Source organism: Dipodomys merriami, unplaced genomic scaffold (assembly GCF_024711535.1).
Source record: "Dipodomys merriami isolate MVZ:Mamm:240054 unplaced genomic scaffold, mDipMer1.0.p SCAF_485, whole genome shotgun sequence".
Lineage (NCBI taxonomy): Eukaryota > Metazoa > Chordata > Mammalia > Rodentia > Heteromyidae > Dipodomys > Dipodomys merriami.
The window spans coordinates 730,285-748,045 of NW_027206052.1; the positions used below are offsets into that span (position 1 = coordinate 730,285).

The following is a 17,761-nucleotide window of genomic DNA, read 5'->3' on the forward strand; positions in this document are numbered from 1 at the left end:
AAGTGTCTCACTGAATTTTCTGCCCTGGCTGGCTTCAATTGCAACCTCCGGAGTAGCTAGGATTATAGGCGTGTGCCACCAGTGCCAGCTCCATGTGACTCATCTCCAATTAACTACCAGAAAACCAGAAGCAGAGCTGCTGTTCAAAGTGGTAGTGTGCTAGCCTTAAGTGAAAAAGCTCAGAGACAGCACCCAGACCCTGAGTTCAAACACCAAGACTGACAAAATAAATAAATAAATAAATATGTCTTTCTTCTTTGTGTGGTGCTAGAGGATTAAGCCATGGATCTGTGATAATTGCTCTACCACTGACTGAGCTACCTCAGTTACCCTAAATGTCTTTCTTTTCTCTGGGATGCCTTTTACTTTTGCTAAGTATTGAAAAAGGAAAGAGGTGTATGCCTGTAATCCCAGCAGTTGGGAAGCTGAAACAGGAAAGCTTTGTGTTTGCGGACAGCTTAGGATACATAGTGATGTAGTGAGTTCAAGGCTAAACTGAGATACTTAACAAGAACTTGGCTCAAAACAAGATAGAATAACAACTATGGTGCTCTACCACTTGAGCCACATCTCCTATTTTGGTTGTTAACTGAAGATGAGAGTCTCATGTACTTTGTTGCCTGGGCAAGATTCAAGTTGCTATCCTCAGATCTCACTCTCCTGAGTAGTTAGAATTATAGGCATGAGCCACCAGTGCTCAACAACTCTGCTCTTTCTGATTTACATCTTCCCTCTTGGAAGCTTGCTAAGGTTTTTTCCTCCCATTTTTCTCCTTGCTGGTCAGCAAACTGTTACAGGTTGGTAAAACAGCATCAGAGATGAGATACTTTTTGTTCCCAGCTGCAATGTATGTTACCAGCACTTATTCTTGTTAAGGTTCCTGGCAGGGCATGGAATTAGGCAAACAGTATCTTCTCTTTCTTCATTCAACCCTATTATCTTCAGAGAGGTTTGTCCTCTTTCCCTGCCCTGGCCACATTTCTGGAATTTGTTTTCATTTAAATAGGCAATGTTCCTCTATGGTTAAAGTTGTCTCTGTATCTGACTTGACAGATTTTCCTTTTATCTTGACTTCCCTCATCTTCTTTAACCATTCTGTGACTAACCTGGGGAGGCTTCAGACATAACTACCAGCACATTGGTAGTAGTTTGTTGGAACCTCTTATCCCAATGTGGTGTTTGTTCCCTGTTTTTAATTTCTCAATCATCCTCTCTGCAGTGTTGCCTTCTTTCATGGGACTTGCAAAGTGCAAAAGGAAGTGGGTATGGATGGTCAAATTCTTGATACAGCATTTACAATGCAGAGTCTTGTGGCCTTCCACTGCTAAGCCAGGCAAAGAGCAAGAAATACTACACAAACCCTGCCCCCTTCACTTACTCTGTTCATTTCTCACATTAAACCAACAAATATGCCTTTCCAGCAGGCAAGACTAAATTGCACTGAAACAGCTAAATAAGATTCTGATGTTTTGTTTATTCTATTTGTGGTACTGGGAATTGAACCTCAAGGCCAGGGCCTGTTGCTGTTCAAGCACTCTACCAATGAGTTGCATTTGTAAGCCCTTAAATTGGATTTTAAAGTATTTATAAAAATTGATGTATGGGCTGGGAAGGTGGCTCAGTGGTAGAGCGCTTGCCTTGCATGCATGAGGCCCTGGGTTCCATTCCTCAGCACCACATAAGCAAAAAGAAAAAAGCCGGAAGTGGTGGTGTGGCTCAAGTGGTAGAGCACTAGCCTTGAGCTGAAGAGCTGAGGGACAGTGCCCAGACGCAGAGTTCAGGCCCCATGACCAGACCCCCCCAAAAAAAAAAAAAGATGTAAAGCTGGCCACCAGTGGTTCATGGCTGTAATCCTAGCTACTCAGGAGGCTAAGATCTGAGGATCATGGTTTGAAGCCAGCCTGGGCAGGAAACTGTGAGTCTTTTTTTTTTTTTTGGTAGGTCATGGGGCTAGAACTCTGGGCCTGGGCACTGTTCCTCAGCTCTTCAGCTCAAAGCTAGCATTCTACCACTTGAGCCACAGTGCCTCTTCTGGTTTTCTGGTTATTTATTGGAGATAATTGTCTCATGGACTTTCCTGCCCGGGCTAGCTTTGAACTGTGATCCTCAGATCTCAGCCTCCTGAGTCGCTAGGATCACAGACGTGAGCCATCAGTGCCCAGCTGTGAGACTCTTATCTCCAATAAACTTCTCAAAAAAGCCAGAAGTGGCACTGTGGCTTGAGTGGTAGAACACTCGCTTTGAGCAAAAGAAGCCCAGGCCACAGTTCAAGTCCCTGGACTGGCAATAAATAAAAAAATAAATAATGAATTCAAGCAAGAGAAAAAAATGCCTTAACCTCAACCTACACACTTTCATCTTTGTCAATAATTTCTTTAAGATTCAATGGGATCATATCAATATTTAACAACAGCAAAATGGAGACATCTTTATTCCCAAGTATCTTAATGATAAGATAAAAACAAAACAGCCTAAGTTCCAGCTACTTAGTAAATGGAGATTGGGAAAATGATGGTTTGAAAGCATGAAGTCAGCAAGACATTTTGACCAAAAGATGCTGGATGTAGCTGCACACTTTTGTTATCCCAACTATACCAGAGGCCTAACAAAAACAAAAAGCCACAAAAATAACTAAAAGTAAAAAGGGTTGAGGGCAAGGCACAAGCAATAAACTAAACAGCTAAGAAAAGAGAAGAGAAATGAGAAAGAAAAAACAATCTCCCACAACTCAAGAGATGCTTTAAAAAAATTAAGTTTGCCAGGCACTGGTGGCTCATGCCTGTAATCCTAGCTACTCAGGAGGCTGAGATCTGAGGATCATGGTTCAAAGCCAGCCCAGAAGGAAAGTCCATGAGACTCTTATCTCAATAAACAACCAGAAAACCGGAAGTGACACTGTGTTTCAAGTGGAAGAGCACTAGCTTTGAGCTGAAGAGCTGAGGGACACCTCCCAGGCCTTGAGTTAAAGCCCCATTACCGACAAAAAAAAAAGTTTGGGCACTGGTGGCTCATGCCTCTAATTCCAAGCTCATCAGGAAGCTGAGATCTAAGATTAAAGTTCAAAGCCAGCCTGACTGGCAAAGTTCATTACTCACCAAACAGCTGGAAGTAGAGAAGTGGCTCAAATAGTAGAGCTCTGAGTGAAAGTTGAGAGCATGAAGCTGAGTTTAAGCTGCAATACTGGTGTGTGTGTGTGCATGCACGCGCATGCACATAAACACACAATGAGTTAAAAAAAAATTTGCAATAAAGAAATTACAGGGGGCCGGGTGCTAGTGGCTCACACCTGTAATCCTAGCTACTCAGGAGGCTGAGATCTGAGGATCGTGGTTCAAAGCCAGCCAGGGCAGGAGAGACCGTGAGACTCCTATCTCCAATAAACCACCAGAAAACCAGAAATGGCGCTGTAGCTCAAGTGGTAGAGCGCTCGCCTTGAGCTGAAGAGCTGAGGGACAGCGCCCAGGCCCAGAGTTCAAGCCCCACGACTGACAAAAAAAAAAAAAAAAAAGAAATTACAGGGGCTAGGAAGGTGGCTCAATGGTAGAGTGCTTGCCTTTCATGCACGAGGCCCTGGGTTCAATTCCTCAGAACCACATAAGCAGAAAAAGCTGGAAGTAGCACTGTGGCTCAAGTGGTAGAGCACTAGCTTTGAGCTGAAGAGCTGAGGGACAGCGCCCACGCCCAAAGTTCAGGCCCCAGGAATGACCAAAAAAAAAAAAGAAATTGTAACTGGAGCACAAGGTGATTCAGCTTTAGTCAAAGGATCTGCTAAACCCAAGTTAGACAGTAAACTCCACCATATTCCCGGATTATGTCTTTAAAGGGTCCAGACCAGGTATCTTACTTTTTGGGCTTGGGAAGGTTCAGTAAGGACAAGAGTAAACAAGCCCAGGCAGATTTCTTCATGTTGAGGAGGTCCTTTGCATACCTGTAAAATAAAGAAAAGAAAAAACAAATAGCTACCTGTTATTCACAGGCAGAAAATTTTAGCAGTTTCTCCTAGAATACCTATGACTCTTGGATAACACACAATGAATGACAAATGACCAACTCTTAAATCTAGTAATTTCTTCTATTAAAACAGAGGAGGGGGGCTGGGAAGGTGGCTTTTGCCTTGCATGCAAGAGGCCCTGGCTTCGATTCCTCAGCACCACATAAGCAAAAAGAAAAAAGCGGCAAGTGGCGCTGTGGCTGAAGTGGTAGAGTGCTAGCCTTGAGCTGAATTGCTGAGGGACAGCGCCCAGGCCCAGAGTTCAGGCCCCACGACTGGACCCCCTCCCCCAAAAACAAAAACAAAAACAAAAACAGATGAGGTACATTTTACAAGCAAGGTAGAAGAAGAGCTAAACCCTTTTTGCTTTCACCAACCAATGGGGGTAGAATTCTTTTTCACAACCATGGGCTGGGAAGGTGGCTCAGTGGTAGAGCGCTTGCCTTGCAGGCCTGAGGCCCTGAGTTCGATTCCTCAGCACCACATAAGCAAAAACAAAAAAGCCGGAAGTGGCGCTGTGGCTCAAGAATTCTTTTTCACAACTTTTATCAGACCATAACCTTAACCAGCCTTTGGTAGAGGGAGCTGTGAATAACAAGCATACTTTCCCCAAGCTATGAGCAAATCATAGAAATTTCTATGATTTCTAAAGTGAAAACAGAGTAAAAATAATAGTGCTGCGTGCCAGTGGCTCATGCCTGAATACTAGGGACTTGGGAGTCAAGAGATCTGAGAGTGGTAGTTAGAAGTCAGCCCAGGCAGAACAGTCCAGAGATTCTTAGGTAACCAGTGTAACTCTTTTTTCTTTTCTTTTTTTGTTGGTCATGGGGCTTGAACTCTGGGCTTGGGCAGCTCAAGGCTAGTGCTCTACCACTTGAGCCACAGTGCCACTTCCAGTTTTCTGAGTGGTTTATTGGAGCTAAGAGTCTCATAGACTTTTCCTGCTCGGGCTGGCTTTGAACCGCAATCCTCAGATCTCAGCTTCCTGAGGAAGTGTAACTCTTAAGCAAAAAAGCCAAGTGAAAGTATGAGGGCCTGAGTTCAAGTCCTGGAGAATAATCTATGATAATAAACAGGCAAAACTTGGAGATAGTTACAATGTAACCAAGATTACTCTTACATTTATGCGCTATTTAAAATCATTTTGAAGCTGGGCACTGGTGGCTTACCTGTAATCCTGCTTCTCAGTATGCTGAGATCTGAGATCATTATTCAAGCAAGCCCAAGCAAGAAAGTCTATGATCTCCAATTAACAACCAAAAAGCCCAAAGTGGATCTGTGGCTCAAGTGGCAGAACGCTAGCCTTGAGCACAAAAACTCAGGTACAGCATCCTGAATGGCCTTCAGTTTAAGCCCCAGAACCAGCATAAAAAGTAAATAAATAAAATCATCTCCATCACACAGATTGATAGAAATATAAAAACATTTGTGTGAGAATTGCTTACAAAGAAAAAAAAACTCAGGCAAGAAAGTCTGTGAGACTCTTATCTCCAATAAACCACCAGAAAACTGGAAGTGGTGGTGTGGCTCACGTGGTAGAGCGCTAGTCTTGAGCTGAAGAGCTGAGGGACAGCACCCAAGCCCAGAGTTCAAGTCCCATGACCGACAAAAAAAAAAGAAAAAGAAAAAGAAATAAAAGTAAAAGAAAGACCCCCCCACCCCCCAATCCCCCCACCCCCGCCTCAAAATCAGGCAAAAGCTGAACTGTAGACAGGGCTCATATACTAGAATACCAGCCAAGCTAGCAAGCTGAACAAGACCAAGTTCAAACTCTGGGACTAGCAAAATAAAATAAAAATAATAATAAAATTGCTATTTAACTGAAATTGGTGGTATAAGCCTATAAATCTAGCATTTGGGAGGCTGAAGCAGATGGATTTGTAAATTTGAGGTCAGCATGGGCTACATACCAAATTAAATACTAATCGAGGCTATAAAGCAAGACCCTCTAAAAAAGGCAACGAGAAGCCAGGTCCTGGTGGCTCATGCCTAAAACCCTAGCTACCCAGGAGGCTGAGATCTGAGGATCATGGTTTGAAGCCAGCCCAGGCAGGAAAGTCTATTAGATTATCTCCAATAAACTACTCAGAAAAATTTGGAAGTGGCACTGTGGCTCAAGTGGTAGACCACTAGCCTTGAGGAAAAGAATCTCAGGGACAGCATCTAGGCCCTGAGTTCAAACCCCAGGACTTGTACAAAAGAGAAAGGGTGGAGAGTGAGAGAGAGAGAGAGAGAGAGAGAGAGACAGCAGCAACAACAAAAGCAAGCAAAGTTGTGACTTAAAGATGCATAAGAATCCAAGAGCTAATTTCCTAAAGTAAGAGAAAACAGTTTGGAAATTAAGATGGAAACCTAACATAAACTTCAGTCCCATGGTTAGGTCTTAATACTTTCCCAGAAGTGAACTGGATGTGAGGGAAACACAATACTTACATACGCATTGAGGGCATCGTTGGCCTCTCTCTCGGAGACACCAGTAGTCATTGACGTCACAATACTCATACACCTTTCCAACCTCTGGGGAGGGGTGAGAACAAATTAAATGTGTAGTATTTCTGGCCCCAAAACAATTTTTTTAAAAAATTCTAATCTGGAGGATGAGGACAGAGGAGGTAAAACTAATCAAGGTACATTGTATACATATATGGACATGGCAAAATGAAACCCCTTGGTACAACTAATTGATGCAACAAAAAATGTAGGGGAGGGGCTGGGAAGGTGGCTCAGTGGTAGAGTGCTTGCCTTGCATACATGAGTCCCTGGGTTCGATTCCTCAGCACCACATAAGAAAAAAGAAAAAAGCCGGAAGTGGTGCTGTGGCTCAAGTGGTAGAGCACTAGCCTTGAGCTGAAGAGCTGAGGGACAGTGCCCAGGCCCAGAGTTCAGGCCCCACGACCGGACCCCCCCCCAAAAAAAATGTAGGGGAGAAACTTAAGAAGAAAAAATCCCAACCTGATCATCTTTCTAAGCCCAGACAGGAAAAAAAAAAAAGGAAAGAAAAAAAAAAGGAAAGATAAAGAGCCGGGTATTGGTGGCTCTTGCCTAAAATCCCATCTATTCAGGAGGCTAAGATCTCAGGATAGCAGTTCAAAGCCAACTAAGGCAGAAAAGCCTGTTAGATTCTTATCTCCAATTAACTAGCAAAAGGCCAGAAGTGAGGGTGTTGCTCAAGTGGTAGAGCACCAGCCCTGCATCAAAAAGCCAAACGAAAGCATGAAGTTGGGCTGGGAAGGTGGCTCAGTGGTAGAGCACTTGCCTTGCAAAAGCATGAAGCTGAGTTCAAGCTCCAAAATGGGCATGTGCTTTTCTTCTTCTTTTTTTTTGATCTGTGTGTCATGGGGTTTAAACTCTGGGCCTGGGTGCTGTCCCTCAGTTCTTCAGCTCAGGGCTAGCCCTCTACCACTTGAGCCACACCACCACTTCCAGTTTTCTGGTTTATTGGAGATAAGAGCCTCTCAGACTTTACTGCCTGAGCTGGCTTTGAACTCTGATCCTCAGATCTCAGCCTCCTGAGTAGCTAAGATTACAGGTGTGAGCCACTGGCTCCTGGCTACAAACGTGTTCCTTTATAATAGAATGATAACTAAAAAATGCGGTTCTACTAAGTATTATGATGTATGCTAAAACCAGTAGTAAAACTTGCAAAAGAAATTATATATTTACATAGGCTTAAAATACCTATTAATTTCAAAAAGAAAATGATAAATGTAAGAAAACCTAAAGAGGGGCTGGGAAGGTGGCTCAGTGGTAGAGCACTTGCCTTGCATGCCTGAGGCCCTGGGTTCGATTCCTCAGCACCACATAAGCAAAAAGAAAAAAGCCGGAAGTGGGGCTGTGGCTCAAGTGGTAGAGCGCTAGCCTTGAGCTGAAGAGCTGAGGGACAGCACCCAGGCCCAGAGTTCAGGCCCCACGACCGGACCCAAAAAAAAAGAAAACCTAAAGACACATCGTTAGCTAAGTAACTATCACCAGTGGTGAGACAAACTGGTACCACGTGCCTCTAAGATGCTTTGAAGTGAGCCAGATAAGCTTGTGTACCCATAAAACCAGATACTCAGGAGGTTAAGGTGGAAAGATCACTTGAAGCCAGAGTTTGACCACAACCTGAACCACATGGTATGATCTCCATCTCAAAATAAAATATCCACATGTGGTGGCACACACCTGTGATCCCAACACTCAGGAGTCTAAGGCAGGAAGATCTCAAATTAAAGGCCATCTGGGCTACACAGCGAGACCCTGTATAATTTTTCTTTACATTTGAAATTATTTTAGTTATTAAAAATTAACGAATCAAGAGCCAGGCGCCGGTGGCTCACGCCTATAATCTTAGCTACTCAGGAGGCTGAGATCTGAGGATCACAGTTCAAAGCTAGCCCAGGCAGGAAAGTTTGTGAAACTCTTACTTCCAATAAACTACCAGAAAACCGGAAGTAGCGCTGTGGCTCAAGTGGTAGAGTGCTAGCCTTGAGCTGAAGAGCTGAGGGACAGCACTCAGGCCCAGAGTTCAAGCACCACGAACAAAAATAAATAAATAAGTAATAAAAAATAAATAAGAATAAAAATAAAAATTAATGAACCAAAACAAAATTAAAGCATCATATCAATTATTAACTTGAACAATAAAGAATTTAGGATACAATCAACAATCTGAGCTGAGTACCAGTGGCTCATACCTGTAATCCTAGCTACCTAGGAAACTGAGATCTGAAGATCTTGGTTGAAGCCAGCCTAGGCAGGAAAGTTGTGAGATTCTGATCTCCAATTAACCACCGAAAATACACTCTGGCTTAAAGTGGTAGAGCACTAGCCTTGTGTGAAAGGAGTTTAGGGACAGTGTCCAGGCCCTGAGTTCAAGCCCCATGACCAACAACAATAAAAAGAACAGTTTGAATAGTGACCTAATATTGATTATATCGAAGAATTAATAGTGAGTCAGGTGCTGGTGGCTCACACCTGTAATCCTAGCTACTCAGGAGGCTGAGATCTGAGGATTGTGGTTCAAAGCCAGCCAGGGGAGAAAAGTCTATGAGACTCTTATTTTTCTTTTGTGCCAGTCCTGGGGCTTGAACTCAGGGTCTGGGCACTGTCCCTGAGCTCTTTTTGCTCAAGACTAGCACTCTTTGAGTCACAGCACCACTTCTGGCTTTTTCTGTTTGTGGTACTGAGGGGTCAAACCCAGGGCTTCATGCATGCTAGGCAAACAACTCTACCACTAAGTCACATTCTCAGCCCAAGTCTGTGAGACTCTTATCTCCAATTAACCATCAGAACACCAGATGTGGCACTATGACTCCAGTGGTAGTGGGCTTGCCTTGAGCTGAAGAGCTCAGAGACAGAACCCAGGCCCATAGTTCAAGACCCACGACCAACAACAACAACAACAAAAAGGAACCTGAGCTTCTAGAAAACCCTACAGGGGACAGAAGTGAGGCCATAAGGTAGCTTGAAGAAGAGTATTATTAATGTTTGTAGATGTGAGAGTAACACTCAGACTATGATTTTTTTTAAAAAGCCTTAAGCTATACAATCATATGAAGTATTTAAAGATGAAATGACATTTTAGACTTGCTTCAAAATAATCTAGAAGGAGTTGGAGGGAATAAAACAAGATTGCCATGTACTGCTAGGTAATAGAAACAGAAAGATAAGCTACATGGAAATAATATTCTACTTTTTCACAGTTGAATTGCTCCCTCTGACCCATCCCCACCACACTGCTAAATCAAAAAGTATGAGGAAAGGAGAGACAGAGAACAAAAGGCCAAACTAAAACCTGCCAACTTCTCCAGTTAAACAAAGCTGCATTAAAGCCAATCCAAGGGTCACTTATTTCAAAGGTAGCTGCCTAATATTCTGTAGAGATTCAGACAGTGGGGCCTATTCTAAAGCATTTATACTGAAAAAATGCTACATATTGATACAATATTGAGAAAATATACCTCATGTTAAGACAGAGAACTCTCTTTATCAATACCTAAACTATTTCCTGAGGCTTTTAAAACTTTATGATGAAGATTAATCTAAAAACTGTTTTAAGAAAGCCAATTCCCAATGATTATAATGCTGACAAAACCAGGATAAAAGTAGACTGGTTTACTTGTTTGATTTTAGAGGCTACCACAGAACTTTGTTGAAACTGTGGGGGTACATGCCTATAATACCTCAACTTGTGAAGAAAGGGTAGGTAGTTCAAAGCCAACCTGGGGAATTTAGTGAGAGACCCTGTCTCAAAATACTTTATAAATGGAGGTGGGGGGAGGAAGAGGTTAGCAGTGTAATAGTAGAACATGAGTAGCAGAACATAGGCCTAAACAAGAGGCCCCAGGCTCATGCCCTGGAAATACAAAAACAAAACAAACTTGCTGAGAGATGCTTAAGGTATTTCTTTAACTGTGTTTTGAGAAACAAACAAGTAAGGAGGATGGAAAAGCTGTCTTGGCCTGAAAGATAACTATGTTTCTCCTTGGATCTTTACAATGAGATTGTCAATGTCTATCCTATGTAAGAACATAAGGTATCAGAGACTTGTCTTAAGACAAAAAGTTCTGATAGCTACAAAACTTCAGCCTAAAATAAGACCAGGGTTAAAGGTATTACAAGTTTACACTAACATCAGTTCAATCTCCCAAATTAGGTCAGATCAGCAAGCTCAGCTTTAATAAACAGCACCTGTGTACTTGTGAAAAGAAGCTGTGAGATCACATGAAAACTGAGCTGTGACTCTCATTACCTGGGAGTTCTGATATTCCTCATTACCTAGTCCAATCTCCCCTGAGGAAGGGGGAAAAAACTCAGGCTGGGTTTCTCTTTTTTGAAATCTCACTCCTTTCTATCCAAGTCAGTTATTACAGACTGATGGGTCAGTTATTCCAGTTGCTTGGTCTAGACCTTCTTGCTAAGACCCCAAACCAAGCAGTTTCAAAATCAGGAAGATAGTAAATGAGCAAAATGGGGGGGGGGGGAGAGGGCAGGGGGAGTGGAATTCTAGATATTGCTTCCTACCAGGGAAAATCTCTATGGAATCAACATAGAGAGATAAGAGAAATCAAGCAGCAGCTAACCAATGCAAACCAGAAAGCATGGAATAGAAAAAACCCACCAGTGCTAATTACCTAGCCTTAGGCTCATCTTGTATGAGTTAATGTCTATCCCGAGAATGTTCTGAAGCTTAAATAACCTGTGAAAACACAAGGCACCCATCCTGCTTAATCAGAATCTATTCAACTGGTAGGGAAATTGAACAATTGTACACATCTAATCCATAGGGACCAGACTCTCTAGCCCCTTGTCACTACTTCAGCATGTCCTCAAAGATTCCTGAAAACCAACCACCCACTGCAGGACATGGATAAGTGCCTAACCAGGCTGAAAAGCTTCCTCTCCTACTGACCCTCTGTAAACCTTTGCCTTCTAAGAGAGGAGGAAAAGGGAGGGGATAAGGAAGAGGCCTAACTGATGACCCTATATTGAGATCTTGGCAAAGCTGGCTACACAGCTTTATGAGCTGGCAGTGTCTGGATGTGATTTAACACTCACGAGACTTTGGATTGAACACAGTTTCTCTAGGCTCCTCCCTGATGTTTGAAGCTCTGCTCAGAGGCATGAGTCAATTGTATCAGATACTGCCCAGTCAAGGAGAAAAGTGGCCTCTTGAAACAGGGAGGCCCCGCTAAGGATGCAGAAAGTAGGAGAGTCCAGAATTTGGATGAGCAGATAAACTCAATGAAGAAAAAAATGTGATATCCATTCCAGGCAACAGAAGTAGATACTATGCTTCCTATAGAAATTACTTGTCCAAACAGGATGGAAAAATTAATTAAAAATCATTCAGGGCCACAAAAGAACTATGCGCCCTCAAAGAGAATCACAGAAAGCTAGATCTCTACAACTGAGTAACAGAACCCTTCTTCCCCATTCCTTCCTCTGGAGGCCCTTAATAAAAATGAAATCACACATACAGCTGCCAACAATTGCTGGCAGAACAGCTGTTTGGAATAAGCCTTCTATGACAGCACCTCAGAAGACTGAGTAAATATTTATCATCCCTAGGAGCTCCTGAACTAATTTTTCTGAGACTACCTGACTATGACAACAGCATTAGATACAAAGAAAGAAACCTTCCTATATGCTAGTATGTGCCTGAAGTTAACAGGAGAGACTCCAGTTAGAAAGATCTCTCTCTCTTTCCATTACTACTCCTCAGCCAGGTGAAATATTCTGTTCCCTTATGAGGAGTGACCTTGAACTAAATTCTATCATCTACTGAACAAGAAGATATGGTCCAACCTGCACAATCCCCAAGGACTCATATCATGAAGGAATTATTGAATATGTTGGATTCCAAGTATAGCCAACCTTCCTATGCTCCTATATGGGAAGCTAACTTAAGAAACCTAAGTCAGGGGCTGGGAAAGTAGCTCAGAGGTAGAGTGCATGCCTTGCAAGCATGAGGCCCTGGGTTCGATTCCTCAGCACCACATAAACAGAAAAAGCCGGAAGTGGCGCTGTGGCTCCAGTGGTAGAGCGCTAGCCTTGAGCTGAAGAGCTGGGCCCAGAGTTCAGGCCTCATGGCTGGCAAAAAAAAAAAAAAAAAAAGAGAGAAACCTAAGTCAAGGGTTGGGAAGGTGGCTCAATGGTAGAGTGCTTGCCTTGCATGCATGAGGCCCTGGGTTCCATTCCTCAGCACCCCATAAGCAGAAAAAGCCGGAAGTGGGACTGATGCTCAAGTGGTAGAGTGCTAGCCTTCAGCTGAAGAGCTGAGGGACAGCGCCCAGGCCCAGAGTTCAGGCCCCATGACTGACTAAAAAAAAAAAAAAAAAAAAAAAGAAACCTAAGTCAGATTCTGGTGTTCTCTAGCAGACCTGGAGCTCCTGCAATTCTGAGGGATGACCTATGTTCCACAACTAAGAGTCACTTGTATGTGAAATAATGATTTAAGGGGGAAAAATGACTCAAAGCCCATTCCTTGAGAACATTATCAATTATTCCTTGGGGAAAAAGCTGGCAGGAACATAGCCTGAACAAATGTTAACTCTCTTATCCATAGCTTCAAGTTCTACTTCAGCCAGGCACTGGAGGCTCATGTCTGTCATCCTAGATACTCAGGGGACTGAGATCTGAAGACTGAGGTTCAAAGCCAGTCTGGGCAGAAAAGTCCACCAGACTTTTCCCCCCACTAGTCATGGGCCTTAAACTAGGGGCCTGGGCACTGTCCCTGAGCTCTTTCTGCTAAAGGCTAGCACTTGAGCCACAGCGTCACTTCCAGTTTTCTGGTGATCAATTGGAGATGAGTCTCATGAACTTGCCTGCCTGTGCTGTCTTTGAACCAGGATCCTCAGATCTCAGCCCCCAATGCCTGGCCATGAGACTCTTCAATTAATCAGCAAAAATGCTGGATTAGAGGCCTGGCTTAAGTGATGAGTGGAAAAATTAAACTTCAGTTAATCATCAAAAAAGCTGGATTACAGGCATGGCCAGCCATAAGTAGAAAAGGCAGAGTGACAGCATATAGCCCTGAGTTCAAACCTTGGTACCACAAAAATCTGGCTTTCAGCCTGATCTCAAAGTGGTGACTGGTCCTTCCTTGGCAAAGGAATAACAGAGAGCTATGAATGCTCATGAGAGTAGGAACTACATGTTCTAAACTTCTCCAATCTCTGGAACTATTTTTATCTCATTCCCTCTCCAAAATGGATGAAGATGGGCAAGAAGAATTCTGCCTTCAAAGGAAGAATGGGGCCAAAGAGAAGAAAGGATACAACAAACAGTCCCTTGGGCCTAAGAGTCACAGACCCTGTCAGGGATGCTCTTGACCAATGAATGCTTTATACTCCAGGCCTCTAAAGGACCTTTCTTAATCACACCCAACTAGAATAACCCCTGCTCTTCACAGGGTGGCCCTAATCTGTTTTTCTAAGCCTCCTTGTGGGAGTGGTAATTTAAGACTGCAGATGATAAGCTCTGGAAAGCAGACCTTGGATCTGCCCCGTCCTATTTTCCTATCACTCAACACACAGCAAGTGTATGTAGTCAAAAAGCTACCTCTGTTACCTCTGCAATAAGGAGTCCTATGATGGAAAATTACCAAGCCAGAACAAGCAGATGCCAGTCAGTCAATATCAGGGTTTGATAATTTGTATACAGAGATCTGTAAGGAGACTCAAAGGACTCAAGTCTTGCCCTTAAGACACATCTTGGACTAATGGGGAAGACATCCTGTACTAATGAGGATAACAAAACTATACCTTTTAGGGGAAAAAATAATATGGTGAAGTTTGTAGGAAAGTTCAAATGCAAGGAACAAACGGCAAAGAAGGAAAGTGGGGGCAGGAAAGTTGGGAAATAGTTACACCATGGAGATCAGCAAAGAGAGACAGCAAGATCCTTCTTCCCTCTTCTTCCTGGAAATCCTTCTAAGTTCATGTTCAAAGTCTAAAAAAGTATTTTTTAATGTTTCCTCTCTTTGTAGTCTCCTCTTGTCACATCATTTCATTTACTGCTTAGAAAAAAAAAGGTGCCATACTACTCTCAGCCATGATGACCCTTATAGGAATCAGGATATGGGCTGGGAAGGTGGCTCAGTGGTAGAGCGCTTGCCTTGTATGCATGAGGCCTTGGGTTTGATTCCTCAGCACCACATAAGCAGAAAAAATAAAAAAGCCAGAAGTGGTAGAGTGCTAGCCTTGAGCTGAAGAGCTGAGGGACAGCACTCAGGCCCAGAGTTCAGGACCCATGACTGGGCCCCCCCCCAAAAAAAAAGGAAACAGGATAGGGAATAAACAGATTTTCATCAATATCTGGTCTTTTCCATCCAAATTGGTAAAGGGATCAAGGCTGTAAAACATTGACTTTGTAGAACCCTACAGCTCCAATGCTAGAACACGGGGCTCAATACTTCTGACAACCAAAGTGGCCATTTCTATTAAAAAAAAAAAAAAAAGTTAAACTGGTCATGCCTGTAAACCTAGCTACTCAGGGGGCTGAGACCTAAGGCTCACAGTTCAAAGCCAGACTAGACAGGAAAGTCTGTCCAGGAAGTAGCGCTGTGGCTCAAAGTAGGAGTGCGTTAGCCTTGAGCAAAAAGAGCTCAAGAGCAGTGCTGGGGCCCTGAGTTCAATCCCGATACCCACCAAAAAAATTTTTAAAAAGGTTAATTGGCCTCAAACTCCTGCTCCTTTGCCTCAGTCTTCTGAATGCTGGGATTACAAGCGTGGATCAATATATTTAGCAAATTGTTTTTAGTATTGTTTATATTCCTAATGATATCTACCCTTAGGTGATAAAACAGAAAAAGCAAAGTGTCCAGTGCAGTGGCTCATACTTGTAATCCCAGTTCCTCAGGAGGCAGAAATTAGGAGGCCAGCAGTCCAAAAGATAGCCAGCTTTGGGAAAAGTTATTTAGATACCATCTCACCCCAGGGAAAATTTGATCTAAAAAAAATTCAAGAAAAAGCAAAATGAGTTGGAGGCATGGTTCAAGTGGCAGAGCACTTGCCTAGGAAGTGCAAGGCTCTGAACTGAAACCCCAGCACTGGGGAAGAGGGGAAGACAAAAGGCAAACACACACACCAAAAAAAAAAAAAAAAAAAAGAAGACCTTTAAATGCATAGATTTACACAACCACCTATATATGTATGGTTTATGTCAAAGAGGCAGAGAAGGGCTATGGCCTGCTCATCCTGAACCAGGAAACCAGAGTTGAGTGGCTTTCTCTTTTTTCTTTGGGCTGGAGACCAGGACTCAAATTCTGTCCCTAACGATTTTGCTCATGGGCTGACACTCTACCACCTGAGCCACACCTCTAACTCAGCTTTCTCAACAGTTCTTTAACCATGTCTCAGTTCTGGAGTCTCCTTGAATGTGAGCAGTGACAAGGGCTACATGATTAACTCTAGGAGGTCAGGGACAACAAAAGTGAAGGAAGGAGTGCTAGCCTTGAGCACAAAGAGGCTCAGAGACAGCGCCCAGGCCCTGACTTCAAGCCCTAGGGCCAGGGGGGAAAAAAATCACTGGCCAAGTCAAAGATGCCATCTAACAGGAGGGGGCCAAAGTCTACTATCAGTTGTCAACCCTCACACACCAGCACACACACACTCAGACACTATACATTACTTCTCAACTGATTACTTGAGCTGAGTATGAAAGTTATTGTTTAAGATACCTTGTGGTGTGTATGTGGAAAGAAATAAAAATGCATACTCGGCAAATCTAGATGCTATCTATCCCTTAGGAAACCAACACCTCCCCTTCCCCATCTATTTTCATGCTAGCGGCTGCTGTTACTATGACAACCTGTCCAGGAAATTGACCCACACTTCTTCCTTCAGGAGCAGGAAGCTAAAGAGTGTTTTTGCGTTGCGGGAGGGAGGGAGGGGGGGGAAGCGAAAACAAACTTGCAGGCCTCTTCTCCCCACCCCCACCCCGTCTCCGCTCCGGTATCCCTCCTCGGCCCAATTCCTTAACTCCCTTGCCCACCCCCCACACCTACCTCCTCTAACTCATCCTTGGCATCCAAACTGGTTGAAAGTAGCAGCCTCCCCCCTCCTGGGGATCCTGCTCCCGCTCCTCCTCCTCCACCTCCCGCTGCTCCTGAAGCAGCAGCTGCTGCTGCCCCCTTTCCCTTCTGTAAGTCCATGGCTGCAACCAGGAGACGGGAAAGGGTCAGGGAGTGGATGGATAGAAAAGTCCTAGAAATGGGAAACTCCGGATGGGCCAGGGACCAGGAGGCAAGAGAGAAGCGGCGGAGGAGGGGAAGGCTCGGGCCCGGGCTCCGGGCCTCCGCGCTCCTCCCGCCTCCCCAAGGCCGCTCCTGCCGAGGGGCGCAGGCGGCGGGTCCTGTAGGGCTGCTGCCTGCGGGAAAGCCGTTAGCTCTCCAGGACGGTGAAAGGTCTGTCTGTGCCTCTGAGGGAAACGCAGGCGAGGCTGCCGCCCCGGCAGCAATGGAGGGGGACCCTCTCTCTGGCTTCGGACCCTACCAGAAGGAGGGAAAGCCCTAAGTTTCTGCCTCCAGAGGTGGGGGGTGGGGTGGGCGAAGAGTCCTGCTCCTGAGGCCGGGGTAGGAAACCTTCCCGGCTGGGGCCTCAAGGACTCGGGGAGCGAGGCTCCTTTGGATCCAGGCCCTACGGGGGGGGGGGTGAAGGTGAAGCCGTAGCGCTACAGGAGGACACCGAGGACCAGCTTCTTCCCACACCACACTGAGGCGGCCATGGTGGAAGAGCGGGGGTGGGGGCGGGAAGGCTGAGGCCGACCGAGGGGGGCGGGGGAGAATCGTTGAGCCTCGCGCCGGAAGCGAGCAGTCGCAGTCCGGGGTTTCAGCCAATAGCAGCTTCCGCGGTGGCGCCGGCTGGACGAGGAATAAGCCGACCACGGAGGAATGGTCTTTTCCCGGGCTACCAATAGCATTGAGCAAAAGCAAGCTCCGGATGATGGGCAGCCAGGTGTCCCAATCGCATCTCTCTTCTGCTCCTAAGGGGCGGGACAGCCTACACCGGGGGTGGGAATACATGGCTACCAGGAAGAAGATAGGCTGCGCCTGCGCGCGCTGGAGAGCATGCGCAACGTCTTTTTCTCCTAGAGCTTGGGTTGGTGCAGAAATGGGCGGCAGAGCCGGGCGCCGGTGGGTTACACGCCTGTAATCCTAGCTACTCAGGAAGATGAGAGCTGAGGATCGCGGTTCAAAGCCAACCCGGGCAGTAAAATCCGTGAGACTCTTATCTCCAGTAAACCACCAGAAAAACCGGAAGTGGCGCTGTGGTTCAAGTGGTAGAG

General features: G+C 44.8%; 1 protein-coding gene across 1 annotated transcript in view; it reads right to left on the reverse strand.

Annotated features, from left to right (window-relative positions):
- LOC138809119 (integrator complex subunit 3) overlaps nt 1–17,226 on the reverse strand; it is a 47,916-nt gene extending 30,690 nt beyond the window's left edge. The window contains exons 1-3 of the mRNA XM_069995540.1: nt 16,482–17,226; nt 6,425–6,508; nt 3,845–3,928 (exon numbers count right to left, since the gene is read on the reverse strand). Of these exons, the coding sequence (XP_069851641.1) occupies nt 3,845–3,928; nt 6,425–6,508; nt 16,482–16,628 (315 nt within the window). The 5' untranslated portion in view covers nt 16,629–17,226. The remainder of the gene's footprint in view (nt 1–3,844; nt 3,929–6,424; nt 6,509–16,481) is intronic.
- Between the last annotated feature and the right edge of the window lie 535 nt (nt 17,227–17,761).